Source organism: Caretta caretta, chromosome 28 (genome assembly GCF_965140235.1).
Source record: "Caretta caretta isolate rCarCar2 chromosome 28, rCarCar1.hap1, whole genome shotgun sequence".
NCBI lineage: Eukaryota > Metazoa > Chordata > Testudines > Cheloniidae > Caretta > Caretta caretta.
The window spans coordinates 5,653,302-5,667,518 of NC_134233.1; the positions used below are offsets into that span (position 1 = coordinate 5,653,302).

General features: G+C 50.0%; 1 protein-coding gene across 2 annotated transcripts in view; it reads left to right on the forward strand.

Moving 5' to 3' along the window:
• Positions 1-845: 845 nt before the first annotated feature.
• LOC142068393 (putative ATP-dependent RNA helicase DDX10) overlaps positions 846-14,217 on the forward strand; it is a 226,684-nt gene continuing 213,312 nt past the window's right edge. The window contains exons 1-3 of one of the 2 annotated variants that reach the window (XR_012666272.1): positions 855-1,146; positions 6,351-6,411; positions 6,620-6,950. Coding sequence is in view for 1 of the 2 variants with exons in the window: in XM_075123875.1 (XP_074979976.1) it covers positions 1,125-1,146 (22 nt within the window). In the remaining variant the exon portion in view is untranslated. Of the gene's footprint in view, positions 1,147-6,350; positions 6,412-6,619; positions 6,951-14,217 lie in introns of those variants that run through there. The other variant, XM_075123875.1, reaches the window with a different exon arrangement.

Sequence of the window (14,217 nt, forward strand, 5' to 3'; positions counted from 1 at the left end):
CAAATCTGAGATTCAGGTTGACTCTAGACTGTGCAGTTCTTTAAATTCTGTCTTATTTAAACTTATAATCTTGGGGGGAAGGATTTTTTTAGATGACTGATGCATTCAAATTGTGTGAATTGCAGTGAAGACAGGAGAGAATCTAACTCTTTGCGTTTTTTGTTTGTTCGTTTTAACTAAAACATCAGGAACAAAGTTCTTCATACAGATCATGAGCCACAAGGTAGGTGTAAACGTGTTGACCTCTCAGGCAGGTGGAGGGGCTCAGGATGGAGTATTACTTTGAGTGTGTATAAGAAAAGATAACTGAGCTCCCCAAATACACGGCTTAATTTTTCTTGGGAACTGGTTCTTTGAATCCTCTTCAATGTATTGGGAAAAGAGGATGTTTCAGACAAAAATCTGTGGATTTTAGCATCTTGGAGGAAACCTTTTCTCTGTGGAGCACAAGAATACGTGGTTCCCGGTACCCTACATTATACGTGGGCCCCCAAGAATAACCTTGTATCCTATGTTTGCACAGCGTAGCTGTAAAGTCTACCACTTGCTGTAGTGCAGTTGATCTTTGACACTTAATAGCTGTGATGGATAAATTGAAATAACTTTAAAGTTATTTCCAGTGCCTTGAAGTTGAAGCTAGAAAAATGCAGAATGGAAATAAGGTTTATTTTTAACAGTGAGGATAACTAACCACTGGAAAAATTACTAACTGTTGTAGATTCTCCATCAAATTTTAGAAAGACATCCAATTTTGATTTCAAAAAGATCTGCTCTAGATCAAATGGGAATTAATTCATGGCAGTCCTATGCCTTGTGTGCTACAGAAGGTCAGCCTAGATCAGTAGTTTTCCATTTTTCTTCATTTGAGGACTCCTAAAAATTTTTGAATGGAGGTGCAGGACCCCTTTGGAAATCCTACACATAGTCTGTGGACCCCCAGGGGTCTGCAGGTGACAGGTTAAAAACCACTCCTAGATTATCATAATTGTCTCTTCTGGCCTTAGAAATCTGTGAATCTCCTCATTTTTCGTCTGTAGGGTAGATATTTTTAGGAGGAGAGTGACACTCAGAGACTGGCTCAAAGGGTCCTCCAACAAAGCTTCAGTTCTTTCAGCATCAGTAAAATGGATTTAGAAGGCAACTATGGTAAGTGTTTCTTTGCTGGCTTCTAATATTCATGCAGGGAACTGGACTAGATGACCTCTCGAGGTCCCTTCCAGTCCCACAATTCTCTGTTTCTATTCATGGTTCCTGCAAAGATACAGTGAGAGACCGCTTAGATCTTTGAAAGTATGAAAATATCTTAAACTTGGTTAAAGGAGGGAGTGGAGTAACTTTCCGCTATAGGCATTAAGTTTGGTGAATATATGCTTCTGTGTATTAGAGCACTGGCCACTGCTGTAGGGGCATTGGCACCATTTTTATAGTGGAGGTGCTCAAAGCCACTGAACAAAACTAAATGCACTATATGAGGGAAACCACTTCAAGCAAGAGGGCTCTGCCACACCCCCAGCACTCCTAGTTCCAGTACCTCGGCATGGCTGGAAGACAGGATACGGGATACACAACACATTAGCTGAGAAGGGCAATGCGAAAAAGAGACTCCAAGTGGGGAGCAGCGACCTGTGAGGAGAACTGCTCAGGGAGTGACCTCACCCCTGCACAGGATGGCAATGCCCGGTGGGAGGCAGCGAGGTGTCAACTTGCTCCTGTGCACGAGGTTTGTGCCTTCGGCTGCAAGCTAGATGCAAAGGAGGATGCTCCAGAAGGCCAACAGCCTTAGTGAGAGCTGGTGCCGGGCAAAGGAGGGAACTCAACGCCCCAATAAAGCAGCCCCCACACTGGACAGATCAGCCACAAGACAACTGTGAGATGGACGCTGACTGCACCCCCAGAGGGGCTGACAGCATTGCATGCCGCTGTTCAGACAGAAGGGGGAGTTGGCCACAGACAGGCTTCTGAAGGCAGGAGATCTGCCACCCTCCTTAGCTGGAGTTGGGGCCCAGGCTGGCATTCCCAGAAGCACTGGTATCCGGCTTGGCAATTATTCTGCCATTTTCTCTTTTCAATTCGTTGCCAAGTACACTTTGCCCTGGTGACTGGCCCCAGCAGAACGGGCACTGCCAGATGCTCCCCATCAGGAACCAGCATCCGCCCTTCCAGCAGCAGCAGGAGCAGGAAATGCAGCTGCAGCAGGGTGTAAAGGCCGGGCTCCTGCTGAGAGCTGCGCAGGGCGTCTGGGTGGGAAGTGCCAGGCATGTCTCTCACATAGCAAAGGAGGCAGCGTGTCCACACCAGCTGTGAGCAGCAGCCCGAATACCCAGGCTCTGCTCTCGCCTGGCCGTCAGTGCGTCCGCATTGCTGCCCATGCACTAGGACACAGGGGGCCTGGCACAGCCAAGCTGGGCTCCTCACACACAGCCGCCCCTAGGTTAGCTCCGCGGGCTGCACGAGTGCCCGTTCCCGAGCACGTTTCCTGGCCCTGGACCCACAGCAGAGCTCGGCAGCAGCACTGGTGTGATGCTGGCAGTCAGGCAGCTCGCCGGTATGGTGGGCACCTGTTATTAATACTCGGCCTTTCATCGGAGACGCCACGGCCACCGCAAACCCGCTACTGGGTGCAGCTCTGCCAGACCTGGCCCAAAGCAACACGCTCAAGGGGGAGAGTTAGCAGTGGACACAGGGGAGCAGCCTCTCGACTCTCACCTCTCAGGCTCTGGCCTTCAATCCCCTTCTCCCCCACCATTACTCAGGGTAACAGATTCCCTCCCAGGCTCAGGGAATCCTGGCCTTTCATGCACATTGCCCCTACAAAGGCAGGTGAACAGCCAGGCCTTCTCTGGAACCATGTAGGTCAAACCAGATAAGACACGGGGTTGTGGAGCCCCATCGCCCCTGGTGGGCAGGGGACCAGGACTCCAGGTTGTCATGCTCAGCTCTGCCACCAACTCCCTCTGTGACTTTGGGAGAGTCATTTGGCCTCTCTGTGCCTCAGTTTCACAACCTACAAAACACGCCTAATACAAATCCGGGGAAGCGTGCTTTAAGGGTCAGCTCCCAGGCAGGAGAGGGGAGAGCCGCATTGAGAAGGCCGGAGGTTGTCGTTCTCTGCAGCAGAATCACAGGGCACAGCAGGGGCTTAGCGCTCTCTAGGCCTACAGGACTCAGACCGGGGGTCATGCTGGCGTGTCTGAGAGCTGACGATGATCAGGAGCCACATGGCTCAGAGAAGCACAGAGATCTCATGGACCAGTTTCCAACTGGCCAGGCTGCGCCTTCACTCTCAGAGCGATGAGTCAGGCCCACTGTGTCACTAAGGCAGGGGTGGGCAAACTTTTTGGCCCGAGGGCCACATGGGGTTGTAAAATGGTATGGAGGGCCGGGTAGGGAAGGCTGGGCCTCCCCAAATAGCATGGCCCCCACCCTTATCCACCCCCTCCCACTTCCCGCCCCCTGACTGCCCCCCTGAGAATCCCCGAACCATCCAACCCCCTGCTCCCTGTCCCCTGACTGCCCCCTCCGGAGACCCCCGCACCCTAACTGCCCCCGGGACCCCAACCCCCCCCACTCCCTGTCCCCTATCCACACCCCGGGGGAGGGGAGGCAGCGGGGGAGGGGCCGGGGATTGGACAGGACGGTCCTGCGGGCCAGACGTCGTTTGCCCACGTCCTGTCCGGCCGCCTGAGCTCCCGGCCGGGGAGCGAACCCCGGTCCCTCCCCCGCAGCCGCTCGCCCTCTGCCCGCTGCTCCTGCCATGGAGCGTTGCAGCGGCGGGACCGGCTCCGGCGAGCGGGGGGCGGGATTGGATGAGGGGCAGGGGTTTGCGGAGAGAGTCAGGGAGCCGGGGGCGTTGGATGGGGGGAGGGCGGTCGGGGGAGGGGCCGGGGCTCGCCTCCTTGGCCGGGAGCTCAGGCGGGCCGGACAGGCCGGTCCCGCGGGCCCTAATTTGCGTGTGTTGGTCGCAGGCCGGGACTCAGAAGTGAGGGTTCCGGGTGCAGGGGGAATGGGACTGTGCAGGGGGTCCAGATGAAGGTGGTTGGGGGTCAGCAGGGGAGGCTGGGTGCTGAGGACTCAGCATGAGGGTCCAGGTGCTGGGGGGTTCAGTGGGATGGGGGGCTCATTTGGGATGGTCCAGGTGCAGGGGGCTAGTCAGAGCATGGGTCTGGATGCAGGGAGGGGGAGCTCAGCACAGATCCAGATGCAGGGGGGACTCTGTGGGGGTAGGTCTGGATGCAGGGGGTCTCCATCCCTGCTGAAGGCAGCAGAGAAGTGAGGGTGTCAATCCTGCAATGCCCCAAGAGCAGCCTTGCAACACTCCCCCATCCCCTTTTGGGTTGGGGCCCCCACTATTACAACAGCCTGAAATTTCAGGGGTAAACTTCCGAAAATGTGGAATTGTCTTATTTTCAAATCCTATGGCCATGAAATTGACCAGAATGGACTGTGAATTTGGTAGGGCCCTAGTAATAACAGAAAGTTTATCGCTGCTGTACTCAGTCTCATAGTGTGCTCCATCGCAAACGTGACAAAACCCAATACAAGAATACCCCACCAATTATGGGTTTTGCTCACAAGAGTGAAACAAGCCTAATCGAGGAAAGCATACACTCATGCCCACACAGCCGTCTCAAATAGATAGATTACTCTGCGCTTCACCCCACATGTAGTGAAGGTTGCCAGACATGTTCCATCCAAGGCCTGGCTGCAATTCAGCAAAGGATAAAATAATACCATGTGTAAAGCATTGAAATCCTTCTGGATAAAAGGCACCAGATGATCATAAAGTGTTATCAAGAGTCACAACCACACATCTAATAACCAGAGGACTAAACCTACTAACCAGAGTTTGCTTCAAATGATTCCTTTCCTACTCAGTGGAGTCCAAGGGCTGTGCTATGGTGGGAATGCCAAATCCCACCCCTTTTACTTCACTACTGGTGGAGGAGAAGGGCTTCCTGCTCAGGTGTTGTCCCTGAATGTTATTTGAGACTCACACATTTTTCTGTTAGACTTGGCTACAAAGTGCCTCTTTAATTTGATGGTTTCCCAGTCTGCTGAGAAGAATGGAAACCGTCTTCTCTCCAAGACACAAACCCATCCCTGCTGTCTAGTTAGAGGGAACCAATACCATTCTCTCCATCCGTCCATCCCCATTCTCTCCCATCCCTATCAGCTGCTTCTTCCCTTCTCTCTGAGTTTTCTTTTTCAGGCTATAGATACGTTACAGCTCAGTGCAGATGGGCAGAGTCCCTGCGTGTTTCTGGAGAGGCTCAGCCCTGGCACTGTGTCAGGGTCGGGTGCAGCCTCACCTCTGAGTCCATGTCTCAGGGGAGGCGCGGGGCTTCAGGGTGATCTCCCACCTCCATACAGCCAGTGCGCGACTCTTGCCCCTGTTGCTGCACCCGCCCTGCAAAGGTGTGGGGATGACACAAACAGCTGTGGGGAAGCCATGGGAGCCTTGGCCAGGACTGCCATTTAGGGAGGGTGGAGGGGCACCCCCATCTCGAGTTCCATACCAGAGGCCTGTTCGTGGCACATAGTCGGAGCTCTTACCTGCTGCGCCATGCAGGTGCCCTCCTCCAGCTCCTGTGGTCTATTTCCTCCACTGCACTAGGGTGTCTGGGGGTGGGCAGGCAAGGAAGAGGTCAGTCGAGGGGTGGGGGTGGGGAAGCACAGGGGCCCTGGGGATGGGGGAGGGAGAGAAGCAGAGAGTCCCCAGTGGTGGGACAGCTTCAGAAAAATCTAGAGAAATTCTGCTCCTGGGTTTGATATTGTTTTATCATCTATTTAGTATGAACATGTAATTGCATGGCATGGCTTGGGCTTTTCGGCAAGCAGCATATGGAATGCTTAAACCTTGATTATGTTTCTTAGATTATCCTTACAATTGGATGTCTCTGAAGACCTTAGATTGAACTGCTACTGTACATAAGAGAGCCATGATAAGTGCATCTTTTGCTCCACTTTCCACATTTTAAAATGTGTCTAGATTAGGAAAAATTGTCAGGGTTAGGTAAACCTCATGTAGATGCAAGGGTGTAGTTTGTGGGGTGGGAGGGTTGCCCCTCCTCTCCAAACTGCAGGCCTCAACAGTTGTGGAATTTGCGCATCCCCCTCCCCCCATGCAGAGTCCTGTTGGCCTGACTGAAGCTGGCCCCCCAAATGTAGAAGTCAAACTATGCCTATGTGTAGACCTTTTACCTCCAGTGAGCTGGTTGCGGTTGATTGCCAAGTACTCCTAGAATTAACCCACTAAAAATTCTACCAACGTTACCAGCAAATGAAAAGGATATCATTTCAATCCCATGGTATTCTTATATTCTAGCATTGATTAAATCCTTTTGTTTCAGATCAGCCCAAATGAAATTGAAAGATTTTCAGATTTCCCATTGTCAAACAAAACACTGAAAGGTAAGTACACCAACAGTTCTTCGGAAAGTATTTGAATAAAAGACCAATTTTCATCAGTCTTCTTCATTGGCTGTTTCAGGAGTTTTTGTTTTTAAATATCAGAGTTCCAAGATAATGTTGCCACCTGCAGTATTTTTCCTTATGGGAAAATGTGTCATTATCCAAGGCAAAAAGTAAGAATCTTTTTTTTTTCTCTCCCAAATACTAGGTTTGCAAGAAGCACAGTATCGCATGGTTACTGAGATACAGAGGCAGACCATAGGCTTATCGTTGCAAGGTAAAGATGTACTTGGAGCTGCAAAGACTGGATCAGGCAAAACCTTGGCATTTATTATCCCAGCAAGTAACTGACCTTCTCATTGGAAGCTTGAGCTTACGTAAAGTGAAGGTATTGGACAGTAAACAGCATATTTTGGTTCACCTGGGCCAGGAGGAGACGTATAATTTGACTGTAATATTTGTTCACGTAAAGCTATGAGAGACTGACGTACGTATTGCTGTCTGAGGTTTTGTAAGATGGCCTGGGTATATTTTTGTCTCTAGAAATGTTTTGACACTTCGATATCTTGTTCTGACATTTTTATTAAGACTGATTTTTTTTCAAAAAAGTTTTTTCTTGATAGTCCTTTACCCATATAGTTGTCTGCTAAAATTATTTAAAACTGAATGTCTGTATGGAATAAGTGTAAAATTGATCAAGGAACCTCTTTACAATTAATCTTCACTAAATATGTAATACATTGTTCATTGTAGGTTAGGCTAGAGTTCATGAAAATGGTTTGCAAAATAGACTGAAATTTGGCTCACAACCAATATTCCTTATAGGATAAAAGTTCCTAGTGGTTCAGCTGGAAAGTTAGGCTTTGCATTTATTTTCTTTAGTATTCTAGAAAGGGATTTTTCAAGTTGGCATCTAAATTGTTCCCTCAATCAATGGTGATCAGGTTGGGAGGGCTTAATTTGGTTTTAAATGATGAGATTAGTGATAAGCATTCAATGTAGATTATTAGTTTAGGGCCCAATCCACTTGCATTAAAGTCAATGACAAAAGAGTGGGAACAGAAATGGGTATTTAGGCAAGCTCTCAGAAACCGGAATGTGCTTTATGCTAGATCTCATTCATGCTGATTCGGAAATAAATGTCTAAGTTTTGGAAGGGGGTGGGGGGAAACAATCTTCTGCATACTGTAGAAAGGAAAATGAGGTTGCTTAATTTATATCAGTAATTGAGAACTAGAGCTCTTGAAACAATTGTATGCATGTTGAGGTCCACGCATTTAAAGGGATTTGTAGAGAAGGGGCCTAGTGATAACTGGGATTTAGTGTCATATAGAAGGAGGTTAGAAAACAAGTTTTGTTCTCCTGTGTGGCTGTGGAAATCACCATGAGTAGGGGTATCACGTCAGCTCTGGTGAAATCCTTTTGTTGTACAGCTGAACACAACAATTTGACAGCGTGTGAATCTGTAATAGCAGAAGTGGACCTGCATCATGGCTGCTGTACCTTTAGTTGGAGTGCTCTGTTTCAGCCATGGTACTGCCTTGTAGGTGTGCGCCCAGTACTGCTAAGGGCATTCTACACCCAAAAATGAAAAATTCTGTGCACAATATTTTAAAATTCTGCAAATTTTATTTGTTAATTAAATGTGGAGGCTCCAGCACAAGCCACTGGCTGCACAGAGGTGGGAGATCATTGTGCAGCCGCCTCCTCCCCCCCCCTCCCGCCCCCAGGGGACACGGACTCACCGGTGAGGCTGTACCCAACCCTGACACAATGCAAGGATCCGGTCTGCCCCAGAAACACCCCAGAGTCCTGCCCCACCATGCCAGGTGCACCAGGTGTGGACAGGGAGGCTCACAAGGCGGGATCCGAGTTGGAAGGAATCCAACTGTGGGGTGAGGGAGTTCTGTGTGGGGCAATCTGGGAGCTGGCGGCTCAGTGGGTGATCTGGATGCCCAGGAGCTTGTTGGGGGTTCTGGCTGCAAAGGTAATGGGATTCTGCATTGGGGGTCCAGGTGAAGGTAGTTGGGGCTCAGTGGGGGGAGGGGGTTGAGTTGCGGGGAGATTGAGCTCAGCAGGGGGGTCTGACTGTGAGGGGATGTCCAGATGCTGGAGGAGTGGGGATCAGTGAGTTAGATACAATTGTTGTTATTGGGTCTCTGCATGAGAATAAAATATATGCATAGACTGTAACCCAGTTCTTCCTCTCCTTGAATTTGAGCCTGCTATGGTGTCATTATCCTGGGTTTGTGGCATCACACGATTGTCATGGAAAAGCAAATGGAGTAAATTCAGCATTATTGCGTAACGGCAGCTTCTAGCAGGACTCCTGAGAGTTTTCTCAGTATTAAGTGACTTGCCTGAAATGGGTCAGGCTGTGTGTGCCCGCCTTTTCCCCCACGAGTACGACGGGATGACTTGTCTCACACCGGTGCTCTTGGGAATGCTTCTAAAGCACTCTGGAGACTGAAGCAGCTGGACTGTGTTCCTAAAAAGGGTAAAGGAAATGGGATTTAATTCTAATCCTGCTGAGATCACTTTCCGGTGCACAAAGGGGGCCTTGTCAGAGAGCCGCTTTTCAATGAGACGTTTTCTGCGGTCGGCTAGTGGTAGAGGCAGCGTGAATAGAGCTTAGCGGAATACTGGGGATAGAAGGCCTGTTTCTTGGCTGAGAAACTGTACCCTCTGCTCTACGACTGACTACCCCTTGACTTCACCCCACCTTTGTCGGGATCTCCTTTCAGATGAATTCTCCCAGGGCCTGGGTGTATTTAAGGCTTTGCTGAAGTTTCAAGGGAAGGCTGATAAGAACCAGTCTTCAGCTATTTTTGCTGGCAGAGTGGTGATTTGAAGAGAGCACTTTCCTTCTGTAGGAAAAGCTTTACAGGCAGTGGCGTAGCTAGGACAGGGAAACTGGGCGGGCAATGACGGGGCGGTTGGGGATAGGGAGACCTGCCTCCCCCACCATCTCCAGCCGTCCTTCACTGCTCAGCAGGCACCTGACCATGAGGCTGCCTGGGGGAGGGCGGGGGTGTACCTTGCAGGGGCAGGGCTGGAGACCAGGGCAGCAGCACGTGGCGCTGGCAGGAGCGGGACGCGGATGGACACCGACCCGGTGTTGGGAGTCCCAGCCTGTGGATTCGGGGGGCTCCAGCCCCGATCTGGGTGGGCCTGGATGCTAAGTGGGTGGGCCGCAGCCCACTCAGGCCCACCCATGGCTACAGCCCTGTCAGGTGCTTGCTGACTCCTAATCTAACGCACAGATTAACGGTAAAACTGCCCTGCATTAGGGTTTCATTGTGGGGGAATCTGCCAAGTTCTTCGAGTGCTTGCTCATGTCGATTCCAAGTAGGTGTGCGGATGCCGCGTGCACAGTCGTCGGAAGGTTTTTCCCCAAGCAGTACCCGTCGGGTCAGCTGTGGAGCCCCCGGAGCTGCGCCTTCATGGCGGTGTATATAGGTCCCTGCCGACCCGCCACCTCTTCAATTCGTTCTTCCTGCCTGTGACGGTCGTTGGAGCTGTGTGTCTCTCTTGCCTCCGCAAGCAGTTTCCCCAGTGATGGGACTTTCTGTTAACCTGTAAATAGTTAATTAGTTAGTGTTAGTTTTCAGTAATTAGTTCGATAGAAGTGGGGGGTTCCCCCAAGCCCAATTCCCTCCCCTCTTGGGGTTCGGCACATGCCTCCATCCCAAGAGTTTAAGCCGTGCGGGACCTGCTACAAGCTCATGTCAATGGGCGACCCCCACGACTCCTGCCTAAAGTGTCTGGGGAAAGCACATCAAACAGCTCGCTTCAAGATCTGCAAAGTTCTCCGCCCGAGAACAAAGAAAGAAAGGGACTTCAGGCTCAAAGAACTCCTTATGGAGGCAGCCCTCCGTCCCCTGCCGGCTCTGGGCGCGCAGGACTTGGCATTAAGCACCTCTGTGCGCAGCGCTCTGGCCTCTGTTAGAGAAACTACGGCTCGCACTCACCGGTGCCACCTAAGCAGCACAAGAAGATGACTAGAGGGCGCTCACCCATGGTCAGAGCACTGGGTCTGACAGCATAAGCGGTCTGCGTCCTGCGCAGGGATCAGCACTGTCGACTTTGGGCCTGCAGAGGGATCCGTCAAGTCTGGTGCCACTGGACCCTCCTGCTAGAGAGTGCCAGGTGGAGGAGCAGGAGCTCCCTTCCATCCTAGACACGTTTGAGGTGGCCAGGGACTTGATTGCTAGGGGGAGGGATAGCTCAGTGGTTTGAGCATTGGCCTGCTAAACCCAGGGTTGTGAGTTCAATCCCTGAGGGGGCCATTTAGGGATCTGGGGCACAAATTGGGGATTGGTCCTGCTTTGAGCAGCGGGTTGGACTAGTTACCTCCTGCGGTCCCTTCCAACCCTGATATTCTATGATTCTATGATGGCACCGCAGTTTCCCACCAGGCAAGATAGACCTCCGGCCCCACAAGGCACGGCGCCGTCCAGAAGCAAGCCCATGATGATGAAGCTCTGCTCGCCTTCCCCACGGCACCATCCTCCGACACTATCCTGCTTGGACCACCCTGCCAGATTGGCTGAAGAAGTTAGCTGCCTGGTTCTTAAACTCAGCAGCAGCAGTCGCTCGCTGGGTGCTCAGTGATTCTCTGCCTCCCTGGGCTCAGCTCTTGCCAAGCCCTGCTTTTGCTCTGCTCCTCCACAGCTTCAGCCCAGATCCTGTCCTACACCCAGCCTTGCTCCTTCCTCAGAACAAGCCCTGCTCCCTTCTTCCCTGGCCCCGGTGATCCGGTTCTGACCCTTGGCTCTGATTCCTGACTCCAACTCTCTCTTGATTCTAGAGTGACCAGATATCCCCATTTGATAGGAACAGTCCTGATCTGGGGGTCTTTTTCTTATATAGGTTCCTATTACCCCCCACCCCCATCCCGATTTTTCACATTTGCTGTCTGGTCACCCTACTTGATTCTTGGCTCTGGCATTTGGATTCTGACTCTAGTTCTAATCTTTGGACCTGCTTCTTGGTTTTGGCCCTGTCTCAATCCCTGCTTTTGGCATTTGGACACTCACCACTAGGTATGACTCCCACTCTGACCACTAGGCCTGACCGCCTACAACCCGGTCTCCTGGCATGTGTTCAGTCTGGTTTGTGGTTTAACCATCTGGTGAGTTCCATGTAACCTTGTGCATGTCTTTGTGAGGAAACCAAGTATCACCAATAATCAGTGCATGTTACTGCACAGCGGTTCTCAAACTGTGGGTCGGGATCCCTTTTTAATAGGGTCGCCAGGGCTGGAGTTAGACTTGCCTGGGCCCAGGGCTGAAGCCCAAGCCTGAGCCCTGGGCAGCAGGGCTGAGACTTGGGCTTCAGCCCTGGGATCAGGTTACAGCTCCCCCCGCCCCCTGCCTGGGCCTGAAGCCCTTGGGTTTTGACTTTGGCCCCTTCTGGCCCGGGGGAGCTAGGGCTTGGGCGGGCTCAGGGTTTGGTTCTCCCTCCTGGGGTCGCGAAGTAATTTTTGTTGTCAGAAGGGGGTCGTGGTGCAATGAAGTTGGAGGACCCCTGTTATAGCAAGTTCTTATCTTTCTCTATTATCGTTTGCCATCCTAATGCCATGGGGGAAGTAGTTTTGTTTTGCTGTATGGGGGTGGCTTGCTGCATCAGGGCCTCTAGTGGGTGGAGCACGTACGGGCTCTGGCTGGGAGTTCAGATGTGGGAGTTCAGTGGGACACTGGGGCATGGCCACTAGGTAACTCGAGGGGATGGAAGACCACGAGTGTCGATGAGGCCCCCTCGCACTAGGTCCAGGTGTCCTTCCCCCCCCCCCCCCCCCGCCCGCCTGGAAGCACTCGCAGCAGCTCTGCATACTAGGCCCAAGTGTCCTTGGCCCCCGCGCCTGGAGGCACTGGCAGCAGTTATGCTGAGGATCTGCAACAATATGTTGCAGAGTCAGACTGCCTGAAACTAAACAAGGCCAAACAGGGCAGATATGGAAGAACAATGCTGAATAAAGCAGCTTTATGTATAGTTTAACAAATGATACAGAGAACAAGGGCACTAGCTGGGAACTGGATTGGCTGGCTATATGGATACTTAGGGCAGCTTGCTATTGGATAGGTATGCTGGGAAAAAGGATGTATAAAAGCCTGTGTAACTTCCTGCTCTGGGTGCAGGATTGGAGATTCTATTCTCCCTGTACCTTTTTGCAGCTGCAAATAAACTTTTCTGCTTCTCCACCCCGTTGTGATTATTGGGTGTAGCACAGCGGGTAGCGAACCAACCTCAGCTGTTGTTTAGGCTCTCGGCACTGGGTGCCGGCAACAATAACAATTATCAAAAAGTGTCATGTTTTCTCTAGTGACGTGCTAACATATTTTGCCACCAGGATAAATATGGACTAATTCTAATGAATTACCACAGATTTACATTGGTGTAACTGAAATTGTGCATTCAATATCCTGTTTCAGGTTAGTAAAAATAAAAGAATGCTGTGGGTTTTGTGGACATGTACAAGATACAGATTTATAAAAACAACATGAAAACAGGTAGTTATGCTGGGGAAAGGGGAAGCCTTATTGAAGCTGGTGGGCATACCAGTTGTCCTTTATTCAGGATCAATGTAAAAACAATCAAGCTCTTTTGTGGAACAGATGGCTGACTTAATAGAAGTCACCATCAAGTAAAGTTGGACTAGGAGTTGAGCCATACAGTGGAAGGGGCTTTCACTAGGGTCTGAATGCAAATGCAGGGAGATGGGGTTTGGGCGGGGGGGAGGAAGAGAGGGAGTGTGACACCGCAGAAGCACAAAGGAGCCCCAGAGAAGTATTTGTAGTGTGATCTCAGAAAAAGTTGAGAGAGAGAGAGAGAGAGCACGCGCGCTTTAGGGTAGACTGCTGGATAGAAAGAGGCTTGGAATTGTGAGCCAAGAAACTATTCCTGCTGTCGTTAGGGAAATAGAACTTTGGGTACATTCTTTGTAAATAGCAGGATTGTGTCAAAAAAATACCTGACTCCATCACCCATTTCTCCCCCAATGGAAACAACTCACAAGACCCAAAATATTCACTAATTACTCATGTCAAAAGGGATAACAATATTGTGAATTCTTTTCTTTTCCTGTTCTTCGATAAAGAATTAGACCTGCTTCAGTAAAGAACCATAAACACTGAAAATACTGTTTTGTTCTCTCAGAGCTAGCTCTCAGTAGATCTAGAAAATAAGAGTGTTTGTTGTTACACAATCCTTAGAATTCAATTATTTGCACAAATCATTTTAATTTTCCTCTGATTAGGATTTAAAAATAAGCAATTAGATATTCTGTATAGTGTTTAGGAAATTTGTAGGATTAAGATCAGCATGTATTCTGTATACATGGCTTTACCATATATGCAACCTCACATCTACACTTGTAAGAGGACCACATTTCCTGAAGCAGTTTCACACCACTTCAAGCTAGGACAGTTTTAAGCTACTTTATGTTTCAAATGTGAATGGTGTCCGCTGTGTCAATTAATTTTTTAAAATTATGACCATGATCTAAGATGCACATTTTCAGAATTTTCTTACATCATTCATATGCTGGGATGAATAAGGCTGCTTTCCTGAACTGCGGTCCATATTTGGAATTGTCTTTATAGTTTAGACTCAACCATCCTTCTTATACAGTTTGGAAGTTGTTTGATACTCCCTTGGGACCAGATTTACTCTTCTTTACACAGATTTGGGCCCTAGTCGGGGAGCGACATACTCATGTAACCGAGGAGCAGAATTTGACCCTCATATGGGTTCAGTCTCTCAGTTAGGCCTGTCTTTTTATCTTATCTATTGATATAGCATCCA